A 25,349-nucleotide genomic window follows, 5' to 3' on the forward strand; every position below is an offset into this window, starting at 1 on the left:
GGGTCAAGCCACCAGTGACATCCCCCTCAAGAGACGGACCTCATTGATCTGGTGCTGGGCACCTCGGTCTCCCGGGCGTCACAGACTTTACTCTGTGTCTTTATTAAATGTGACTATAGGGTTAGTAATGGGAGTGTCTGATAGATGCCCTTCCATTACTAACCCTAAGGCCGGGGTCACACTTGTGAGTACAATGCAAGAAACTTGCGCGAGACTCTCGCCTCAATACCCGGCACTGCCGCCAGCACTCAAGACCAGAGCGTGCAGCTGCATGTATTTCTATGCAGCGGAATTCTCCAGTCCCCAGTGCCGGCGGCAGTGCCGGGTATTGAGGCGAGAGACTCGCATTGCACTTGCAAGTGTGACCCGGCCTAAGCTTGATGTCAGTGAACATAAAACAGCTGACATTAACCATACAACTATTACTCCACTTGCCACTGCACGAGGGCAAGTGGGAAAAGCTGGAAAAAAAAAATCAGAATTGGAGCATCTAACGGATACTGAGGGATAGCTGAGGGATACTATTTGTAGGCTGGGGAGGGCCAATATCAATGGCCCCTTCCCAGTCTAAGATTACCGGACCCCAGCTGTCCGCTTTAGCTTGGCTAGTTATCAAAAATGGGGCGATCCCACGCCGTTCTTTTTAATTATATATTTAAACCCTTAACCCCCAGAGCTTTTTTCAGTTTTGCGTTTTCGTTTTTCGCCTCCTCCTTCCCAGAGCAATAACTTTTCTATTTTTCTGTCAATATGGCCATGTGAGGGCTTATTTTTTGTGCTTTTGAACGACACCATTAGATTTACCATGTTGTGTACTAGAAAACGGGAAACAAATTCAAAGTGTGGTGAAATTGCAAAAAAAAGTTCAATCCCACACTTGTTTTTTGTCTGTTTTTTTTGCTAGGTTCACTAAATTATAAAACGGACCTACCATTATGATTCTCCAGGTTGTTATGAGTTCATAGACACTAAACATGTCTAGGTTCTATTTTATGTAAGTGGTGAAAAAAATTGTGCAATTTTCTGAGACCCGTAGCTTCTCCATTTTTAGGGATCTCGGGTTGAGTAAAGGCTTATTTTTTGCACGCCGAGTTGCCATTTTTAATGATACCATTTTTGTGCAGATACGATCTTTTGATCGTCTGTTATTGCATTTTAGTTTTAATGTAATTCTGGTGTTTGGAATTTTTTTCTTGCTACGCCGTTTAGCGATTAAGTTAATTCTTTTTTTTTTATTGATAGATCGTGGCAATACCAAATATGTGTAGGTTTGATTTTTTTTTTAAATTGTTTCATTTTGAATGGGGTGAAAGGGGGGTGATTTGAACTTTTATATATTTTTATTTTTTCATATTTTTTAAAACATTTCTTTTTTACTTTTGCCATGCTTCAATAGTCTCCATGGAAGGCTAGAAGCTGGAATAGCTTGATTGGCTCTTCTACATAGAAGCGATGCTCAGATCGCTCCTATGTAGTAGAATTACAGCATTGCTATGAGTGCTGACCACAGGGTGACGCTCACAGAAATCTGGCATCAACAACCACAGAGGTCTTCAGGAGAACTCTGGTTATTATGCCAACGCACTGATGACCTCTGATCACGGGTCAGTGGTGTTCGCATTTCCGGATGGATGGCAAGAAGTGCTTGTTAAATGCCACAGTCAGAGTTTGACAGCGGCATTTAACTAGTTACTAGGCGCGGGAGGATCGCGATTCTGCCTGGGCCTATTGCGGGTACATGTCAGCTGTTCAAAACAGCTGACATGTCCCGGCGTTGATGCGGGCTCACCGCCGGAACCCGCATCAAAGCATGGGATCTGCCATCAGACATACTATTCCGCCCTATGGCAGAAAGGGGTTAAACAAATTTAAAAAATGGTGTGGGGGCCCCTCTTTTTTTTATAACCTGCCAAGATAAAGCTGACAACTGAGGGCTGTAGCTTCCCAATGTCGGTATTACCGGAGCTGGTTATCAAAAATAGACGAGACCTCACTTTTTTTTTTCTTTACACAGTGTGCGTTAGCCAATCACAGCCACTGCAATACTGGACATGGCTGTGATTAACCCAGAGGTGCCCACACATTAAAGCTAGTTGATTGGCTGTGCTGCAACCTTTCAAGAAGTTTTGTTCAGGCTGCCGAACCCAAACAGTAACATGGACTTCCTGGAGAAGTCTGTGTTTGGGCTCCATGCATGGACACTAGGTATCCGGTATGGAACTCAAACTTTAACATTCGGGTTCGCCCATCTCTACTCCTTAACGCTTTCAGCACCAAATAAAGTAAATCCACTATAATTCAAGGTAATAGACAAACGGCCACTAAAGACCTGCGATAGATTAAACGCTGTGACCTTCTAATCTCAGAACCCCCAGGGGTCTCATCAGAATGTGACACACTCATGACACATCCTGGGAAAATTGACTTCCTGTTTCTACATAGAGTTTAGAAGGATTCAACTAGTCAGTTACTAATCACATGATATTATACAACTAATGGAAAACAATTAACTGGTAGAAGGGCAAAATGAACAATTGTAAGTATACAGTGCTATATAATATTTAAACAAAAAATCATGAAGTGCAATCTTAATTTGTGGCCCACAGCAGGAAAATCGAGCTCTCCCAAAATTAGTACCCAGACTTACTGGGTTACCAGGACAATTCCAACAACCATAAAATACAGCGAAAAAATGGAGTATACAAATCCCAAAGACCATAGTAATCATCAGAGAAAAGACTTTATGTTTACAAAAATACATATCAATAAATAATAAGTATTATCACCCATACAGGTAGGAGATACAGAAGGAACCTGATGGTAAGCTGGTTCAGGTGGGAAGAGCAAAATACATCCAGGGTAAGCACACTATCAACAATTATACTATTCCAAGTATTGCCCACATAGCAAGGGAGGTTTCAATATAGTATAGGGGTGCCAAAGGCAGTACCCCACATAGCACTCCTAGTCAATTAGTTATCTACGCATGCTTACCCATGAAGTGAACGGACGGCTCTCCCACTTGCCCCAGCAGCCCCCTGATGCGCGTTTCGTGGTCAAGCTTTCTCAAAAGGGGTTGGACATTGACCATTCTGATACCTTTAAATAATCCGCAAACCGGAACTGCCGCTGATTGATGGCGCATGCGCACCAGAGACCAGGCTCCACAACCCCCATAGCCGTCACCATCATGTGCGCATGAGGCGGAAATCCGCCAAGTGATGTCATCTAACATGCGCACATGAAGGGTAATGATAGCCGCTGGAGAGGTGAAGTATAGTGGAGACGTGCTGCACTTGTGCACTCTCAGTGGCCATTTTTCTGTAGCCCATAGAAGCAGCCATCATACAAGAGATAGAACATAGATCTATATACAGACCGCTGGAGAGATGAAGCACACTGCAATTATACTGCGCATGCACGCTAACAGCGGCCATTATTTTAAAGCCCATGGGAACGGCCATCTTACAGGGGATCGAACATAAGTCTGTATATATTAACCTCCTCCCTAACCACTCCATTTAACATATATACAATCAAAAGGTATTCAGTGCCATTAAGTCATATCAAGATAAGCAATGAGCATGATAGAACAATCATACAGAAATATGACATAAATGTTGCTAAAGTGACAAAAGTGCACAATAATCACATGATACAAATCACTATAGAAATGTGATACAAGATAAAAAAGGAAAAAACTTCCTTATGATAATAAAGTGACTGGAGTGCAAATGTAAAGTGTATAAAAGTGATAGGAATCATAACAATTCTGTTTTAAGAGAAGATGGTGAATATAACGATAGACACATCCTTTCTATTCATCCCAATACCCAGGGAGGCAGGCAAGATCCAGAGCAGAACGACGATGATCTCAAGCAGCCGGGCCATACAGCGTGAATGTTTGATATGAATACTAAGTAAAAAGAAAAGAAAAAGGACAATGAACAAAAGAACATAAAACAATAAAAACATGGTGGAAACGACTCTATATACGGAGAGGAAGGAGACTAAAACACCCACCAAATAAATAATACTGAAAATGTCCTAAAAATATATATACTAGGTGTTAGAGAAATCAAAAACACCGGTGGAACAGCGGCATCCAGTCCATAAGCACAGGTTGGGGAACAGAAGGGTGACAATCCACCAACTTTCGCGTTGTGCTAATAGCTGATTTAGATTGCTACCCCTGATGCCTCCATGAACTTTATCGATGCCCCTCACCTTCAAGCCACTGGGGTCAGAGTCGTGGTACTTCCTAAAATGCCTTGGTAAGGTCTTTACTAAAGATGCATCCGTTATCTCTTTAGCGGCTAAGATGTCCCTCACGTGTTCGCGTGTCCTCACTTTTAATTCCCTAGAGGTGAGACCAACATAAATGAGGGAGCAGGGATAGGTGTCATAGTAAACCACATGTGTGGTGTTGCACGAAATATACTCTCAAATCTTGTATTCCCTGCTCCCATCAGATGTTTTGAAGGTCCCACATCTAAGTATGTTCGGAGACGCGACACATGAACCGCAGGGGAAGCATCCAACTCTAGGGCCACCCGTAGTAAAAAAAGATTTTTGTGTGGCTACATAGAGACTCCACACGAGATTGTCCCTGAGGTTTCTCCCCCTGCGGTCTGTATATAGATCTATGTTCTATCTCTTGTATGATGGCCGCTTCTATGGGCTACAGAAAAATGGCCACTGAGAGTGCACAAGTGCAGCACGACTCCACTATACTTCACCTCTCCAGCGGCTATCATTACCCTTCATGTGCGCATGTTAGATGACATCACTTGGCGGATTTCCGCCTCATGCGCACATGACGGTGACGGCTATGGGGGTTGTGGAGCCTGGTCTCTGGTGCGCATGCGCCATCAATCAGCGGCAGTTATGGTTTGCGGATTATTTAAAGGTATCAGAATGGTCAATGTCCAACCCCTTTTGAGAAAGCTTGACCACGAAACGCGCATCAGGGGGCTGCTGGGGCAAGTGGGAGAGCAGTCCGTTCACTTCATGGGTAAGCATGCATAGATAACTAATTGACTAGGAGTGCTATGTGGGGTACTGCCTTTGGCACCCCTATACTATATTGAAACCTCCCTTGCTATGTGGGCAATACATGAAATAGTATAATTGTTGATAGTGTGCTTGTCCTGGAAGTATTTTGCTCTTCCCACCTGAACCAGCTTACCTTCAGGTTCCTTCCGTATCTCCTACCTGTATGGGTGATAATACTTATTATTTATTGATATGTATTTTTGTAAACATAAATTCTTTTCTCTGATGATTACTATGGTCTTTGGGATTTGTATACTCCGTTTTTTCGCTGTATTTTTTAGTGCTATATAATATGATGATTGCAATATATTAAGAGGATAAAAACTTTGATAGGAGTGCTTCTTTAAATATTACAGGTTGTCCACTCACACCTGATTGTTGTCCCATTGATTGAAAACACAAATTCTAGTTTGTCCTTCAAATTGTCTGACAATCCTAAAGGTTCATATACTTTTCCCACTGACATTTAAAAATGAATTAATCTATTAATTTTCACTTTTTTGTTTCAATTTGGTTTCCTTTTACTACTTGTGTGGAAATCTAATGCAGTTTTAGGCCAAAATTATGCAGAAATATGGAAAATTATTCTAAAGGGTTCACAAACTTTCAAGCCCCGCTGTATAAAAGGTCATCAATATGTTAGTGCTCCAGCTTCATTTGCTTTTTTTTTTAAAGCCAGAGCTTAAAACAGTTGATTGGTGGGGTGTCAACTGCTAGCTTCTAAGGATAGGCCATCAGTTTAATAAGTCAAGAAAACCCCTTTTTTAAATTATTACAATCCTCTTGGGATTACCATGGTAGTTGAGGGCCTATTAAAGGCCCTGATTGCAGCCATTTAGTACTCCTATGAGGCCTGACCAGGAGTTGGGCTTCATAAATTATCATCATTTTTACTATATACTAAAAAAAATTGACATGCAGCTATTGTAAACAATATGTGAAAGCTTATAAAAAAGGTATGAAAACAAATAAAAACAAATAAATTATCTATCTATCTATCAATCAATCAATCTTTAAAATTACCCCCCTTTCCCAATCCAAAAATAAATAATTTTAAAATGAATCAACCATATAGAAAGATGCTTAAAAAAATTATACATATTTAAAAATGTAAATATATATACAACAGATGGAAATTATTGGCTATTATCAATACACACTCAATAAAGGAGTGGTTCTGCATGTGGGGACCACAGAACACATCTCTGTACCAATGCTTTCTGGCTGATGTTTTGGTCACTTTTGAATGTGGGTTTTGCTTTCACACTCGTGGTAGCATAAGACGGACTCTACAACCCCCACAAGTGACTCAGGTAGTGCAGCTCATCCAGGATGGCACATCAATGCGAGCTGTGGCAAGAAGGTTTGCTGTGTCTGCCAGCGTAGTGTCCAGAGGCTGGAGGCACTACCAGGAGACAGGCCAGTACACCAGGAGAGGTGTAGGGGGCCATAGGAGGGCAACAACCCAGCAGCAGGACCGCTACCTCAGCCTTTGAGCAAGGAGAAACAGGAGGACCACTGCCAGAGCCCTGCAAAATGACCTCCAGCAGGCCACAAATGTGCATGTGTCTGCTCAAATGGTAAGAAACTGACTACATGGGGATGGTCTGAGTGCCCGACATCCACAGATGGGGGTTGTGCTCACTGCCCAACACCGTGCAGGATGCTTGGCATTTGCCACAGAACACCAGGATTGGCAAATTCACCACTGGCGCCCTATGCTCTTCACAGATGAAAGCATGTTCACACTGAGCACATGTGACAGATGTGACAAAGTCTGGAGACACCATAGATAGCGATCTGCTGCCTGCAACATCCTTCAGCATGACTGGTTTGGCAGTTGGTCAGTAATGGTGTGGGGTGGCATTTCTTTGGAGGGCCACACAGCCAGAGGTAGCCTGACTGCCATTAGGTACCGTGATAAGATTCTCAGACCCCTTGTGAGACCATTTGCTGGTGCGGTTAGCCCTGGGTTCCTCCTAATGCAGGACAATGCCAGACCTCATGTGGCTGGAGTGTATCAGCAGTTCCTGCAAGATGAAGGCATTGAAGCTATGGCCTGGCCCGCCCGTTCCCCAGACCTGAATCCAATTGAACACATCTGGGACATCATGTCTCGCACCATCCACCAACGTCACGTTGCACCAGAGACTGTCCAGGAGTTGGCGGATGGTTTAGTCCAGGTCTGGGAGGAGATATCTCAAGAGACCATCCGCTGCCTCATCAATAGCATGCCCAGGCATTATAGGGAGGTCATACAGGCACATGGAGGCCACACACACTACTGAGCATCATTTCCTTGTCTTGAGGCATTTCCGCTGAAGTTGAATCAGCCTGTAATTTGATTTTCTACTTTGATTTTGTGTATCATTTCAAATCCAGACCTCATGGGATATTCATTTTGATTTACATTGATTATTTTTATGTCTCATTGTTCTCAACACATTCCACTATGTAATGGATAAAGATTTGCAACTGAAATATTTCATTCAGTGATACGGTATTTAGTATGGATGTGGTATTTTAGTGTACCCTTTATTTTTTTGAGCAGTGTATATATACAGTTGTGCTCAAATGTTTACATACCCCTGGCAGAATTTTTCTTTCTTTGCCTTTTTTCAGAGAATATGAGTGATAACACCAAAACTTTTTCTCCGCTCATGGTTAGTGGTTGAGTGTCATACAAAACTCTAATTTGTGCAAAAATTAAACCCACATATGGCTATGTCAGTGGATGAATAAAAAAGTTATGGTTTTGAAAGAAAGTGAGGTAAAAGCAAAAGTACAAAAATGAAAACTGGCCACAGTGAAGGGGGTTATTACATGGCAGCTACTCATTCGGCAGCGAACTCTGCAGCGGATGTGGTTTTGTGCTCAAGAAGGAGCAACATGCTCAAACCTACTGCTCTCTCCTCCAAGGATGGAGTTCTGTAAGGAAATAAATGATAATAATAATACTAGTAAGAGTAAGTATTGGTGTTGCTGAAAGGTTTATGTGCTGCATGAATTAATAAAAAATGTATACTTACCACCTGGACTGGAACCACTTATCTGCTTTCTGGTAAGTATACATTTTTTTTTAATTATACAGCACACAGGGACAATGAATAAGGTTTTATCCAGTAGTGGACAACCTCATTTAAGACAGAGCTGTTTAAAAATGACCGATTACTAACCCAAAAGTGCCCTTTTTTTAAATCATATTTTATTCCCGCCACTCCCCTGAGTATTCCGTTTTTTTTGTTTGTTTGTTTTTTATCCGCCACACAATTTCAGAGATATGGACCTTTTTTTGTTTTTTTACAAAGGAGGCATGGCATACAGGGTAATAATGCAGAGCACCTTATAGAAACGCCCCTGAGGATCATATAAGCCACGTTCCCTTAGCAAACACTATAAACATTTGCACCAAATAAAATGGCCCAGATCTCTGGAACCGTATGGTGGATTTTAAAAGAAAGAACAAAGCAGATTTCTCATGGCTTCAGTTGGGATAAAATAGAAGTAATATTGACTACTGATCTGATGGCAGTTCCTCTTTATCATAGCAATTCTTTAAACAATTGACCTGGATTAAAAAAATTTTAAAAGTTAATCTCATTAATGTTGCTTTTTTCCTGATCCTTCTATAGAAAGTTGCCATCTCCTTAGTGATGTCCATCTATATTCGATTTGTTGGGAGGTTATTATCTTTGTCAGAGGACAGCGGCTCAGCACACTTGTGGGTTTTACAGAAATAAGGATGTAACAGGAACAATGTCTTCTATTTTCACATTTCTTTATTTTCTCTCACTCTATGTTTTTATCAGTGATCTCCACGGGCTCTTCGCTCTGTATCACATTCGCTAAACCTTAAAGGTTCCTAATATACCATACTTGTTACTTACGCACTCAGATTTTCCATATGTACATAAGCTTCCGGTGAAGGATTACAGGAATATGCATGCCCGTTCACCTGTAAAGTAGGGTCATAAATTATTTGCAGGGTTTGATAGTTGTAACGATGTGCTGTCATCTCAGAAACAATCAATGACTAAGAATATTGACCAATGTTTCCATCAAAAAGGAGGACAGCTATTTTTGGTTTCCTGCCTCTCATGAGTATAGTTGGCATTAGACATTTCCTTGCGGAGGAGAGCTTTGAGTGAGCTGTAAGATTTCCTGTACCCTCCAGGAGAAACCTGGTACCCCCTGAAATCCATAGATGCTGTAAGGGTGTGCCCCAGTGGTAGACTGTATTGATATCCAAAGTGCCTTAAGTATTATGGCATACTTGTGGAGCTCCCGCCATGGCCTAGGGGTACTCGGTACCGGGTCTGGTCGTCATTAAATGGGTGGTCAGTCACTGTGGCAGTTTGAAGCCTTCCTCTCTGTGCTGTGTTGTAGTCCCTTGCTGCCTTAGACCTCACACAAGGTCCTCACTTTCTCACTGTCCCCCTTATTGGTAGGACACTACCCACATGGCAGGTAACTTGAGCCTTTTTTACAGGTGTCTCTTAGATGACTCTGGGCTCTATGTGTTACTGTGCCTTCAGGTGTTGATGGTGGACAGGCGACGCACAATCTCCTGGCTGCCAGTTTCTGCTGTGGGGCATAGAGTTACCCCCACAACCTCGGTCTTCTGGCTACCGGTATTCTGCGATTTAGCGTGGATGAAGCTTAGTTGCAGATTCCCTCCACCTCTTTACTTCTCCTGTGCTTCTCTTCCCCTTTCAGTCTCCTACAGACTGCTCTGTTCCTCTCTCCTTGCAGGAGCTGCAGATCCACGGGTCTGCACAGCCCCAGATATCCTCTCTCAGACTCTATCTCTCTGTTTCCTCTCGCCTCACTCTCCTCTCACAATCTCTGCAGACTGCTCTCACAGACTGACTAACTCCACCCCCAGGCCAAAATATATAGGGAAGTTCCCCTTTCTGGCTTGGAGCTAGAACAGTGTTGGATGTGCTGCTTACCTGTAAAGGGATCCTTCCTCGCTTCCAAGCATGGCATTACCCTCCCCGAGAGGAAAGCAATGTCACTGTAACACCCAGTTACCTGGGGTGTTACACTTGCATATTTGTTGCCCTGAAGAAAGCTGAGGTGTGCACTCTCTTCACCTCTCTATGGCAGCTCCGTTACAATTCGAAGTGTAGCAAGTGGGCGCAGCAGAGAGGAGCAAGGGCTGTGTGAATGCATGCTCTACTGCTCCTACAGTGAGCGCATAATGGAGCAAGCTTTCCCTTCATACAGCGCTCGCTCCAGGTAACCTAGCACTGTCCACCATCATAGAGCGAGGCAGAGTCATGCAAAATCTGGGGGAGGAATAATGCTCTGACCTGCTCAGCTGTGCCATGGGTGCACCTAGCAACCTAATTAGGATATTGAATTAAAGAGGAATTTCAGCAGAATGCAGGGACAGATTCATAAACTAAACATTATTATACGGGCTAACTCCCCTATATGGCTACATGTTATGGAGATGACAAATTCCCTTTAAATTAACAAGAAAAGTAGTTGCCTTCACTGATTGCTAGTCTGCAACATTTTCTGCACAATTCTTGAACATTCTAGTAGAAATCCTTAAAAGCACAAAGGGGTTAGTCTCCTGTTCATTAGTTCTATATTGGACCTAGTCGGCGACTGAAGGCCAGCCCCCGTGATCAAGGGGTCCAGGGTTTAGTAATCTTTTGTTCTTCTACAGGACAAATCAAGGTGGCTTCTGCTGAACCACAAGTTTGCTTTTGTATAAAGAGAAAAAACAATAGAAGATCTTTAATACATAAATGGGCTGATTAGTCATTGAAACGTCTTCACTGTGAGAAGAATCTAGATGGGAGGCCTGTCAATTTAAAGGGGTATTCCCATCTCTAAGATCTAATCCCAATATGTAGCATGTGTAATAATATTAGCAAATACCTTGAAATAGAAATGTAGTGTAGTTCTTCTGATAACCTATGTCGCTTACCCCATGTGCAGGCATTGCAATAACTTGGGTATCCATGGTTTTGATCACTAACAACTAACTAACTGACACTATATGAGTGGCCGTAACCATGGGCACCTAAGCCTGCACAAGAAGTCAGCCACATAGCTAATCAGAAGAACTGTACTACATTTCCAATTGGAGGTATTTGCTAATAGTAGTATTATCACACCTACTAAATATTACAATCAAGGAGAAGGGAATACTCCTTTAAGTGACACATATATAAAACAATGTCATTGATGCATCATTTTATAAGGTTTAGGTGACAGGAAATAAGACTTTTTTTTTAACTTTGAACCAAGTAAAAAATCCATAACGTTTATGAAAATGTTATTCTTACAAATCATGTTCTAAATATGATAATAATATGAATGGGTTAAATAAGACAGCCGCTGAGGATTCTTGGTAACTCTTTACTATGATATAGCTATCAAATAATTTCATTTCCTAACTGGATGCTGGTCACTGCTGAAAATGTCAGCGGGAAAGGAATACAAGACGGACACATCCAAACTATGTAATTCTTTTCCTTCACATAAATCCTCAAGCTTATAAAAGCCATGTCATGTACAGTTCAGAAAAAAACTGAAATCAAAAGTGCTCTTTAGAGAAAGGATTATATCAGGGCCACCTCTCTCCTCTAAATACATCTATTTTCTATCATTCTTTGTACAGGAAAAATCCGAAATATGGTTTCAAGTGGAGACATTGGGCCACTCACAAGACTTATTTTGGTCAATGCTATTTATTTCAAAGGAGAATGGGAACACAAGTTTAGTCCAGATGCCACGCATCCACAAAACTTCACCGTGAAGAGGGGCATTAGTGCCAAGGTCCCGATGATGAACCTGCATTTAGCCGCAAAGCTTGGTAACCTTGTCTCTCTGCTGTGTCTATTCTGCTCTGTCATTTTATGATCTTCCTTTTTAAAAGATTTTTTTTTCCTTCTACATAGTAACCCATTGTGTAACAACAAAAATATTCTATTATTAATTATTATATCATGATGTGAATAGTTTAATCATTATTATTAAAGGGGTATTTCCGCTAACATCATTTATCAATGTTAAACATTAGATTGCTCAGGGCCCAAACATCGGCCGCACCATTGGTCATACTGTGCGGTATTGTATTGATAATTTGTGTGGTGAACACCAGAGATGATCCAAATCAAATTAGTTTTGAATTAAAAAAATTGGATTTTCCAGAATCCAAATTTTTCACAGTTTCATTTGCTGTAATCCAGCTATATGGCCAAATGCTATTGTGCTGGACGACCTTTAAGGGCAGGAAGGGGTTAGAATACAAACAAAAAATATACCTTCATTCTTTCATTAGTTATTTACAAGTTTATGACCACTTATAAAATATGTTCAAAGTGCTGCCCATTGTGTTGGATTATCAATGCATCCCTCTTCTCCCACTCTTAACACACTGATAGCAACACCGCAGAAGAAATGCTATCATAGGCTTCCAGTATCCGTTGTTTCAGATGCTGCACATCTCGTATCTTCACAGCATAGACAATTGCCTTCAGCTGACCCCAAAGATAAGTCTAAGGGTTCAGATCGGGAGACCTTGGTGGCCACTCAACTGGCCCACAATAACCAATCCACTTTCCAGGAAACTGTTCATGTAGGAAAGCACGGACCTGACACCCATAATTGATGGTGTGGTGTGGTATATGGGGTACAAAGATAGTGGGGCGATTCTTCATCAATGGAAACCTCAATGCCACTGGATATCTGAAATTGCTACATGATGATATGTTTCCCTCTTTATGCACTGAAGATGGCACATTTCCTGAGTTTTTCCAGCAAGATGATGCACCACCACATAATGGGTGTCAGTTCTGATCATTCCTACAAGGAATCTGACCCCCTTAGACTAGCATTTCTTCTGCAATGTTGCTATCAGTGTGTCAAGAGTGGGAGAAGAGGGTTGCATTGACAATCCAACACAATGCGCAGCACTTTGAACACATTTTATAAGTGGTCATAAACTTGTAAATAACTCATGAAAGAATAAAGTTACGTTAAAACCAAGCACACCATTGTTTTTCTTGTGAAATTGGTCACCACACATCTTGAAAAGTTTCCCCCCTCCCTTATACTAATGTGCCACAAACAGGAAGTTGATATCACCAACCATTCACATTTTATTTAGGGGTATCCATATAAATGGCCCATCCTGTACATATCAGTAACACACATATATACATATATGTATTGATATTGCACAGAAAGATAGATAGAAGAAAAGCCGGTAATTCATCTGCCGGCTTCTGTAAAATCACTGCAGGAGCCGACAGGATAGAAGAGATGGATTACATATAGTAAATACATATATAATAGGTAGATATATAGATGTGAGTGATAAATGCAATTAGTACAGTGTGTGTGCAAATTGCTGGACATGTATTTAATTAATAAACGATTATTTATTGCAAGCAAATGGCGTGAGCTCCCACGCAATTTTCAAAACCAGCAGAGGGAAAGCCAGCGTCTGAGGCAGATATTTATAGCCTAGAAAGGGGGTAATACCCATGGAGCTTCCCAGGCTATTAATATCAGCTCACAGCTGTATACTTAGCCTTTACTGGCTATTAAAATAGGGGACCCCCCAATAAATGATGTGCGGTCCCCTATCATTAATAACCAGCAAAGGCTATGCAGACAGCTGCAGGCTGATATTAATAGCCTAGGAAGGGACCATGGATATTGCCCCCCCCCTGGCTAAAAACAACAGCACTCAGCTGCCCCAGCAAATTAGGAGACGTATATATTTAATAAAAGATTCTTTATGGGGAAAAAAATGGCGTGGCTCCCAATCACTTTTCTGCGCCAAAGAGGGAAAGCCAGTGAGGGGGGGGGGGCAGATATTAATAGCCTAGGAAGGGACCATGGTTATTGTCCCCCTGGCTAAAAACATCTGCCCCTAGCCACCCCAGAAAAGGCGCACCTCTAATGCCTTACAGCTTTTCCTAAAAAAGTAAAAAAATGTGCTCCCTACACTCCAATATGTATCAGTATAATCAAGCAATATTGTGGTTTCATAATCTTATGCACTGTAATATAGTAAGACTCTTGGATATCGGAAGTTATACCAAGCATTTCTGTACTGTTGTCATATAATTGAAGGATCTTAGACATTGGATGTTGTTTTTTCAACTAACTCAACCAGAATAGACCTTATTTCTAAAGAATATACCCTTATTGCCTTTCTTTGGTAGGGGATTAAGAATAACTTATAAGTGGTTATGTTGTACTAGTCCTTTCTGTGGACTTTCCCACTAACAGTTTTTCATGTCATAATTCATTTTGGACTAACTTATGTTTTTTGGTGTTTGAACTGTGATATTCTTTTGTCACCAAATCGAGTTCAATCATCTTAGCAACCCTTCTGTCTCCCATGAAGAATTTGTACCTATGTATGCATGTTTTACTGCAAAGAAAAGGTAGATTGAGGTGCTTGTTCATATCTCAGTAAACATCAGTACATGTACTAACATCCTTCGTGACATCCTTCAAAACTGTATGTGATGTACTAGCATTTACTTTTATGGGTTAAGCTTTAAATTTTGTGTTTGAGGTCTATGATTTCCTGTTAGATGATTAAGGGTTTTTGAGAAATCCAGAGAAAAATGCACTGAGCAAAGACACAAACTGTCATTCTTCTTTGTTTCCAAAAGTTTCCTTGCAAAACTGTCAATGTCTTAAAGTTCTGACCAATTTGGGGAAGCCAGCATTACATTCTCAACTATCTGGTAGGAAATGAATGTAGAATTATCTAATTTTCCAGGTTTTTCTTGTTCGCCGTGCAATTTCAGCAGCCAGAGACAATACATAGACTTGTAATTTAAAAAAAAAAAATTGGCTTTACTTTAGTCCAAATTAAACAGTTAAGCTGCTTTAAGCATTTAACACATGAAACAGAAGAAACATGAATACCTGTCCATCTGGGCTTTAGCTAAGCAGTTTCCTCACGTATATAAAAATTCAATAAGGCTATGTACACATGTTGAGCATTTGCTTGCAGAAATTTCTGCAACACTTCTGCATTTGTTGGCAACAAAAATGCAAAAAAAGTGCATTTTTGGTGTATTTTTGCATGCTTTTTTAAATGTGTTTTTATACAACAATTAATACTTTTTTAGAGCTAAATAAAGATAATTGAAAAAGGGAAAAAAAAAGTTTTCTGGTGCAATTTCCTTGTTTAAAAACCTGCTTATGTGCCCCATCTGAAGATAAAAATACCAGCCCTCAGCTGCCCCAGAAATGGTACTTCATATTTGAAGTGTCAATTTTGGCACTTAGCCCAGGCTTTTCCTGATGCTCTGGTGCAGTCAAATTGGAGTAATGGAATTGGGGTTGGTGTCAGCAGCTGTCACTGACACCAAGCCCTTGATTTAGTAATGAAGAGGTGTCAGCCAGACACCCTCATTTCTAAACCTGTAAGTAAAGGGATAAACACATACACCGAGAATATACAAGGTGAGCCATGTATATGGATACACATAAATAAAATTGGAATGGTTTGTGATCTCAACTTCCTGTTTGTGGCACATTAGTATATGGGAGGTAGAAAACTTTTCAAATGGGTGGTGACCATGGCGGCCATTTTGAAGTTGATCATTTTGAATCCAACTTTATTTTTTACAATGGGAAGAGGGTCAACCTTATTGAGAATTTCACAAGCAAAACAATGGTGTGCTTGGTTTTAATGGAACTTTATTCTTTCATGAGTTATTTACAAGTTTCTCTTTGTTTACAGTTATTGGCATGTCGTAGAGGTTAACACGTGAGGATCGGATAGAAATTTTGTTGATGTCTAGTGAACGCAGTACCCGGGTCATTGCAGCAGATTTCAATGCAAGACACCATGTTATTTAGGTGTATCCAAATAAATGGCCCACCCAAAAAAGTTTACCTCATCACTGAACATAATGTTCTGTGTAAACTGAGGGTCATGTTCCAATTTTTGTTTTGCCCATTCTGCAAATCCAGCGCGCTGATCTGGCATCAGTTGAACATCCCTTCGGCGGATATTAGCTACTCACAAATGGCACCCTTACAAAATCCAGCTGCTGCAGCATCTCAACGAGGATGATCCAGAACAGCATGCTTAATTCTTTCTTGGGTAGGGTGTTTTGCATTGAAATCTGCTGCAATCAGGGGCATGGCCTGCAAGCAGATGGCAGCAGTCGCATAACTCCAGGGCTACTGAGACTGTGGACCTCACACTGGCACACAGCAGCTTCCAACCAGAATCCTTACCTCCATAACACAGGCTGCAGGTGTCTGAAGGCTCTGGGTGCATGATGACCATGGAGTGAACCCAGAAACATGGATCCCCACATGCACTTCTTTTCCAGAGGAAAGCCTTCTGGGAGTTCAGGCAAAATGGTGCCTGCATCTCCCCCTGGATCTTCTCACTTCTCACATGGCATGGGGGAGGTGCAGTGGACACACAGGAGCATAAGTTACTTCTCGCAAAAGGAGATATGGAGAGTCTCCTCTCTTCTTTAAGAGACTCATTATGGCTGGTTTCACACTAGCATTTAGCAGGGCTGTGGATGGCAGCCATCTTCCTCTGTTAAGCCCCGCCCACTGCCGCACCTCTTCCTTCAGCTCCACCTGCATCTGCATGCGTCCTGCGTACCCTATCTTTAACATTGGGTATGCAGGCCATGCGGATCTATGCGGATGCCTCCTCATGCATTGTTTTGATGCTGCACTCAACTACGTCAAACGCAACATGTTGCATTTTATTGCGTTCAGTGCAGTGTCAAAACGACGCTTGTGGGGACATCCGCATGGCGGGACTTAACAGAGGAAGAAGGCTGCCATCCGCAGCCCTGGCGAACGCTAGTGTGAAACTAGCCTAAGAGAAGACTTGATATTCTTACTGGGGGGATTAAAGGAGTGATCTCCAGCCTGGGAGAGCACACTTCCCATGTGGAAAATAAGATGGCAGAATTCACCACATCATGTAATGCCCTGATTGATGAGATTGAAGCTCTGAAAAAAGAATTAACCCAGCTTAGTGACAAAGCATATGATCTAGAGGACCGATCTAGAAGGAATAATGTTTCTATAAGGCTAGTGTCACATTTGAGTTAGAATCCGCAGCGTTTAATCCGCATCCACAAGTGCTGGAAAAAACGCATATAAACGCGTACAAATGCAGCATTTTTTAGACGCATGTGGGAACGCATGCGGTTTAAAAAAGCCACGTTTGCATGCTTTTCAATGCGTTTTTTTCTGCGTTTGCGTTTTTGGTGCGCATGATGACAAATTTTACAGGAGAAAAATCTAGATAACCAGACACCGCCAATGGGACTACAGAGGGCGTGTATTATGGGATCTCTATATATAGACCCTAGGGCTGCTGAAATCTTAACAGTGTGCTTCTGTATCCTGTGTCATGATGGATCTTCGCACGGAGAGCTTTTATTTCAACCTGGATTTAAGCATCAAGCTGTTTCTTGCCTGTGCATTTGCTTGGGAGCAAGACAGAAATCGCGAAAGATGGAGAAGGAGACGGCGTAGGCATTTTTGGAGACACCCCACTATTGAACTACGTGAGAGCCGTGGAGCCTATCACACGCTGTATGGCGAGCTTAATGCCAACCCGGACAAATTCCCAGAATATACAAGGATGTCTCAAGACTCGTTCCGGGATTTGCTTGCTCGTGTCCAAGGAGCCATACGGAGACAGGACACCCAGCTCCGTAGAGCGATTCCACCAGAGGAACGTCTGCTGGTTACATTAAGGTACGTAAGAAATGTAAACCAATGCCAGTGCTAATTTTGGGTGTACTAAACATGTTTTTTTTTTGTTTGGTAATTTCCTTTCTGTCTTTAGCATAACCACACCTTAAATAGAACTGATTGTAATTTTTCTTTAATTCTTTTCTTCCAGATTTCTGGCAACCGGAGAGAGTTTATCATCCCTCCATTTCCAATACCGGCATGGAATATCCACCCTGTCCGGAATAGTTGTGGACACCTGCCGGGCTTTGTGGAATGTACTCCGGGATGAGTTTATACCCCTACCCACCTTGGACATGTGGATTGGAATTGCGGAGAAATTCTGGAGTGTGTGTGATTTCCCCAACTGTTTAGAAGCGGTGGATGGAAAGCACATCCGCATTATCAAACCAGCCAGAACAGGATCAGAGTACTTCAACTATAAAAAATATTTTTCTGTTGTGCTCATGGCAATAGCCAATGCGGATTGTCGCTTCATCGCCGTGGACATTGGAGCTTTTGTCCGTGGCAACGATTCCCAGACTTTCAAGAACTCGGATATGGGCCGCCGTGTGTATGGCAAAAATTTTAATTTTCCACGGCCACAACCTCTCCCCAACACTCAAGGTCCACCGATGCCATTTGTTATGGTTGGGGATGAGGCCTTTCAGATGTGCGAAAACCTACTGAAGCCATATTCCAGTCGTGACTTGAACCACACTAAAAGGATCTTTAACTACAGACTGACCAGGGCACGAAGAACTGTAGAGTGTACCTTTGGGATTCTAGTCTCAAAATGGCGCATTCTTGCATCAGCCATTAATCTAAAAATGGAGACAGTTGACGAGGTGGTCAAAGCATGTATGGTTCTGCACAATTACATTATGGCTAAGGAGCGGCCCAACATTGAACTGGATGAACCAGTTCCACACCCACTGCCCGATTACCAGCATCACCCGATGCAGACAACAGTTGAAGTTGGCCACATGCGGGACCAATTTGCTGCCTTTTTTGATTCAGATATTGGACGTGTGTCAAGGCAGGACAATGTTGTGTAAATGTCCTGTTGTTATTTTATCTGTACCAGTTATTTTCTTACATGTTACTAATGTTTCTCGTTAATAAACTTTTTTTTGCTGTCCTGACCGTGTCTCATATGTATTTCCTCTTTAAACCGAGGTTGTCCTCACACTAGCAGTATTTGGTCTGTATTTATTATCAGTATTGTAATCCAAAACCATGAGTGGGTGATGAAGGCTGAAGTGCTAGATATGTTAATATTATACTTTTCCTCTAATAGTTCTACTCCTTGTTTTGGCTTACAAATACCAATATAAAAGTAGTGACCACATACTGCTAGTGTTAGTGATAAGGTTGTTGAAGTCATTGCGTCCTGATTCTGTTCTGCTATGCAGTATCCATTGGACACAGACTGAAGAGACAATGGCTCTCATACAAAACAGATCTATACTTATCAAGTCAGGTGTCAGAAATAATGAATTCACGATGCATATATAACAGCCTCATGAATTCACTATTTCTGACACATGTGCAGGTGAGCATAGATATGCCGTGTATGACTGCCATCGTCCTTTGAGTTTGTGTGAAATAGATTATGTACACAGAAGAGAAAAAGGAGGCTATACAATGCACTTCTCTACTCACCAGGTCAGGCGTCCCAACTAATGAATTTTTTGGATACCTGACCTGTAGAGTATAGTTTTGCATGGTATTGCCACCATTTTCTCTTCAGTCTGCAACACTAGTCACAGACTAAGCAGAATGAAGAGATTAAGGAGAAAATACAAGTATACATTTTTTGGTCCACCTCATAGCTCTATACTAAAGACACACAAAGTCTTGTATTTGCTAACTACTGGAGCTAAGATGTGGTCAAAAAATAAAGTGTGTGGCGAAGTTTGTTATTTAGCACGCAGTGTGTGTTGCCGGCGGCAAAAGACACAATAAACCAAACATAATTGGGGCAAAAAAACGTGTATTTATTTTTTAACAACCAAAATATTTATTTAACTGCGCCTGCTTGGGGTAGAGTGATGTAAACAGGGTTGTGTAAAGCACTGAGGCCTGGCTAACCGTGGAAGACGCAGAGGTGGCAGGAGAAGGGGCAATGAAACTAGTGGGGTCTGGTAGTTCGGGGATAGGGCTTGACACATGAGAGGCTTGAGACGCACTGGAAGGGTGAGACAAAACTGACATTACAGACACACTGGGAGGTGAAGGGGGAGGAATACTAAGAGTCGGCTGTTTTTTGTTTTTTTTCTGTAATTGCTGGGTTCTGGTAAGCCTCGGTGGGCTCATATGTCATGGTGATGGGTGACCTGTCAGGGTCCGGCTGCACTGTGGCAGAGTCCATAGTGCTCGTAGAGCGTGCAGCCATGCCAGAATCCATAGTGCTCATAGAGCGTGCAGCCATGCCAGAGTCCATAGTGCTTGTAGAGCATGCAGCCATGCCAGAGTCCATAGTGCTCATAGAGCGTGCAGCCATGCCAGAGTCCATAGTGCTCGTAGAGCGTGCAGCCATGCCAGAGTCCATAGTGCTCATAGAGTGTGCTGCCATGCCAGTGTCCATAGCGCTAGTAGAGCGGAAGGCCATGCCAGGGTCCTGCTGCATCATGGTAGTGGCGGTACAGAAGGTCATGCCTGGGTCCTGCTGCATCGTGATGGTGGCGGTACGGAAGGCCATGCCTGGGTCCTGCTGCATCGTGGTGGTGGCGGTACGGAAGACCATGCCTGGGTCATGCTGCATCGTCATGTCAGTGGAGGAGGTCCAAGCAGGAGCAGCGGTTGTCATGGTGGTGGCGGTGGGCTCTCCAACAGCACTCGGCATCGTGGTGGTGCTGTACTGGTGTCCAGCAGTGCTAGGAATAGAGGTGGCTGTGCAGTGGTATGCAGCAGAGGTCGGCATTGAGGTTAATCGTGACAGTGAAGGCACAGGTGGATATGCCGCCACTGTCTGCTGAAAATACCGACTCTGCTGCATAGCCTGCACGTAAGCAGCATTGCAGGCCTGCATGACACTCAGCTGGAGATCAAGAGTAAGGTGTTCCGACATGCCCTGCTCAATTTGGTTAAAAAAATGATGTGCTGGCCTCTGGAGGTCGGCTTTTACCTGGTCAAGGCTTTTGGTGACCTCCTGGATATGTGTATTCATGTGGCTAAGTGAAATATCCATTCGGTCACCCAAAGCCTTGAGTCCTTCGTGAAAAACCGAGCTCAAGTGCAAAAACTCGGGCATGAGGGACCTGTCCGATGCCCTCTGCTGCTGCCGGGAGGAGCCCCCCCAAAAAAGGGGCAGTGGCAGAGGACTGGGAAAGGGGAACACCTGATGGACCAGCTTCCTGGTCTCCAGTTAGTGTGGCAGGCCCACTTGCTGCAGCACTGCTGGATGGCTAGGACGGGTCCGTAGCTGTCTGATGAAGGACCGCTCCAGAACCTGGGCCAACAGTAGTGCTCCATGTGCTGTGAAAAAAGGAAAAAGAAAATTAGTACCAAAAATTAACCAGATTCAAAATCCTGTGGAATAGAAATATACAGATTATGGCAATACAATACAACCTAATGCAAGGGAGAAATACCTATGTTCTCTGGGCAAGGACCGATCTTAAAAATGCCAGAACGCAATGGTATTTGTATTTTCTGATCCTTGCTCCTGAACCACTGGGAACACAGCTCTCTTGACGCAGGTCCTTGTTGAAGCGGTCCTTCATTGAACGCCAACGTGTTTTGACTCTGGCCACTGTTGAAAAAACAAAACATAATGGTTAGACAATGGACTTTTGGCCGTGCTCTTACAACTGTGTGTGATGAGAGAAACTCCTGAGAGTTTATCTCATCACACACAGTTGTGTGAGCACGGCCAAGGTCTCTGCTGCTTCACATTGACTTGCAATACATACCAAAAGCATTTCGGACCCGATTCAGGGCGTTGTCCCAGCCATCCCACATCTCTTTGGCCACCTCATTCCAAAGGCGCCGGATTGTCACGTTGTTCGAGTGATGTGGAACCCGGGTGTCCCACAATGGGACTCGCTCCTGGACCAGGGAGTGAGAAGGTTATTTTCTATGAGGTCTTCATCCCGTTCTGGAACCTAAAAATTAAATAAAGACATTAATGTTGGGTCCATTAACATAAGGAAAAGAAAGAAAACAGAGGCTGAGAAATGGCATGAATAGGAAAGTCAAGATACAAAAGGATTCCAGAAGAAAAATGTAAAGAAATAGGAATGTAAAGAAAGGAAGATTCAAGAATACTAAAGTGAGGATACAGTAAACAGTCAGCCTTGTATGTGTACACACTGCTGCCTTGACACCCGACCGTGACTCCGCTGCTCCTGCCCAGTCTCTGCCGCAATAGAAGTGCTCTAAAAAAATGAAAAACAAAAATTGTCATATGTGTAGATGTGACAGTGAATACTTACCAATCTGAGGAGGCGAGTACTCACTTCACTGACATGTTCTACTTCCGAAGGCCCAGGACATTGCTCCTCATCAGAAAAAGAAGACATTCTGATGCATGCAGAAAGAAAGAAATGGCAGAAATTAGGACATGTAGATCCAGAAAATAGAAAATAAAGGCATTGGATAGGATATACTCACATTGTTCAGTGTCTTGTTTTCCTCCAAGGATGTAGCCTGCGTCTCGTCTGCTTCAGTGTCTGCTGAGTAGTGACCTGCAAATGTCCACTCCCTCCCTTTATCACCTTGTATGTGGGGGCTGGCTTATCAGTGTCTAGACATGTTTTTCTCTTGTGGAACGCATGCTTTCACGAACGCAAGCAAACGCATGTACTTGTGAACGCATGCGTTCATATAGACAGCAATGCGTTTTTTTGGCGCATTCCTTATGCAATCGACCGCATACGTTTCCAGACGGCTAATTGACGCCTCTAAAAATTACTACATGTTGCATTTCCGCGACAAGCCACAGACGTCGAAACGACGCATGCGTCGTCAAATGCGGCAAAACGCGAACGATCGCAGACGCATGCGTCCCTAATGTTAAATATAGGAATACACAACGCATGCGAATATTTGCGGAAGAAACGCTGCGGACACAACCGCAAATGTGAAACCGGCCTAAGAGGCATCCCAAAGGGGATTGCTGATAACAGCCTACATGCTATCCTGCAATAATTTCTGCAAGCAGTTCTCCCTCATTTAACCCCTAGAGATCTGATGGTGGATAGAGTTCATAGAACCCCTAAATCACGGCATATAAATCCTTATCTCCCTAGAGACACATTAGCCAGACTGAATTTTTTCACCACTAAAGAAACATTTCTGCAGAGACTAAGGAAGAACCCAAGCCTGCCAGAGGATTTGCAAAACCTACAAGTTTTTCCAGACCTTTCTGTAGCAACGTTGGCTAAGAGGAGGGAATATGCCCAAGTTTGTAAGTCTCTCAGAGACAACAATATCTGATACAGATGGGGTTTCTCACCGGTGAAGTTGTTGGTCAAGTTGTTGGTCTCGTATGAAGGTCGACTGGTGGTATGTCACTCTCCCAAATAAGCAGAAGAAAGGCTGAGTGGAAGATTCCTTTCTCTGCTAGGAAAATCAATCAGGGGAGAAAATTAACCCAGGAGTGGTCTAACCCATGATCTGGAGGCTTGGAGCAGGTCCATGTCTCTGAAGCCCATTGTGGGGTTTGTGGAAACAGTCCATGATGTGGAGGGAGATGCGGAAATCGCAGGCTGATGCAGTGTGTTTGCAGGAGACGCATTTGCTTGAGTCCGATAATAGTAGGAATAGCCTTCCCCAATTCCCACACACATTCTTTGCAAATAACCCTGGCAAGAAAGCAGGGGTATGTGTATTAATTAACCCCTTCATGACCGTGGGATTTTTCGTTTTTCCGTGTTCGTTTTTCTCTCCCCTCATTCCCAGAGCCATAACTTTTTTATTTTTCTGTCAATTTGGCCATGTGAGGGCTTATTTTTTGCGGGATGAGTTGTACTTTTGAACAACATCATTGGTTTTACCATGTCGTGTACTAGAAAACGGAAAAAAAATTCCAAGTGCGGTGAAATTGCAAAAAAAGTGCAATCCCACACTTGTTTTTTGCTTGGCTTTTTTGCTAGGTTCACTAAATGCTAAAACTGACCTGCCATTATGATTCTCCAGGTCATTACGAGTTCATAGACACCAAAGATGACTAGGTTATTTTTTACTTAAGTGGTGAAAAAAAATTCCAAACGTTGCTATAAAAAAAAAAAAAAAAATTGCGACATTTTCCGATACTTGTAGCGTCTCCATTTTTCATGATCTGGGGTCGGTTGAGGGCTTTTTTTTTGCGTGCCGAGTGGGCGTTTTTAATTATTCCAATTCGGTGCAGATACGTTCTTTTGATCGCCTGTTATTGCATTTTAATGCAATGTCGCGGCGACCAAAAAAACGTAATTCTGGCGTTTCAATTTTTTTTCTCGTTACGCCGTTTAGAGATCAGGTTAATGCTTTTTTTTATTGATAGATCGGGCAATTCTGAACGTGGCGATACCAAATATGTGTAGATTTGATTTTTTTTAATTAATTTATTTTGATTGGGGCGAAAGGGGGGTGATTTAAACTTTTATATTTTTTAAATTTTTTTCACATTTTTTTAAACTTTTTTTAAACTTTTGCCATGCTTCAATAGCCTCCATGGGAGGCTAGAAGCAGGCACAACCCGATCGCCTCAGCTACATAGCAGCGATCTGCTGTTCGCTGCTATGTAGCAGAAATGCAGGTGTGCTGTGAGCGCCGACCACAGGGTGGCGCTCACAGCTACCGGCGATCAGTAACCATAGAGGTCTCAAGGACCTCTATGGTTACAATACTGAAGCATCGCCGACCTCCGATCATGTGACGGGGGTCGGCGATGATGTCATTTCCGGCCGCCCGGCCGGATGCGGTAGTTAAATGCTGCTGTCTGCGTTTGACAGCGGCATTTAACTAGTTAATAGCGGCGGGTGAATCGCGATTTCACCCGCCGCTATTGCAGGCACATGTCAGCTGTTCATAACAGCTGACATGTCCCGGCTTTGATGCGGGCTCACCGCGGAGCCCTGCAGCAAAGCAGGGGAGCTGACATCGGACGTACTATCCCGTCCGATGTCAGTAAGGGGTTAAAATACAGTGGCGTTTCATTGTATAAATTCTTATAAAGACCCAGTGGGTCGATTCCTGATTTTAGTGTGCTCTCTTAACGGTGAGGCCCATACAATTGTTGCAGTATATGCTCCAAATAATGCACATATTCTCTTTCTGCGCAAAGTATTTCAGAAGGTAACCAAATTATCTCAGGGGGAGCAAATTATTTGTGGAAATTTCGATATTCCTGTGGATAGACTTTTAGATTGTTCTAATTAAAAAAAACTACTTCTGGAAAGAATATAAACCTTTGATTAGCAAGTTCCATTTACATGATTACTGGAGATATTTTCACGCCACCAAAAGGGACTTTACTTTCTCCAGACTTTACTTTCACGCTCCAGTGCCCCCAGACTCTTGACCCATACCCTAACTGGTCATGCACTTTCAGCATAAAATTTCCATCTTTGGGGGTAAGCATGTTTTTC

At 42.7% G+C, this 25,349-nt stretch overlaps 1 protein-coding gene across 2 annotated transcripts in view; it reads left to right on the plus strand.

Moving 5' to 3' along the window:
* SERPINI2 (serpin family I member 2) overlaps positions 1-25,349 on the plus strand; it is a 208,331-nt gene that overhangs the window by 19,301 nt on the left and 163,681 nt on the right. For both annotated transcript variants that reach the window (XM_077292936.1, XM_077292937.1), the window contains exon 4: positions 11,696-11,890. In XM_077292936.1, the coding sequence (XP_077149051.1) occupies positions 11,696-11,890 (195 nt within the window). The remainder of the gene's footprint in view (positions 1-11,695; positions 11,891-25,349) is intronic.

The sequence above is a fragment of the Ranitomeya variabilis genome, chromosome 2 (assembly GCF_051348905.1).
Source record: "Ranitomeya variabilis isolate aRanVar5 chromosome 2, aRanVar5.hap1, whole genome shotgun sequence".
NCBI lineage: Eukaryota > Metazoa > Chordata > Amphibia > Anura > Dendrobatidae > Ranitomeya > Ranitomeya variabilis.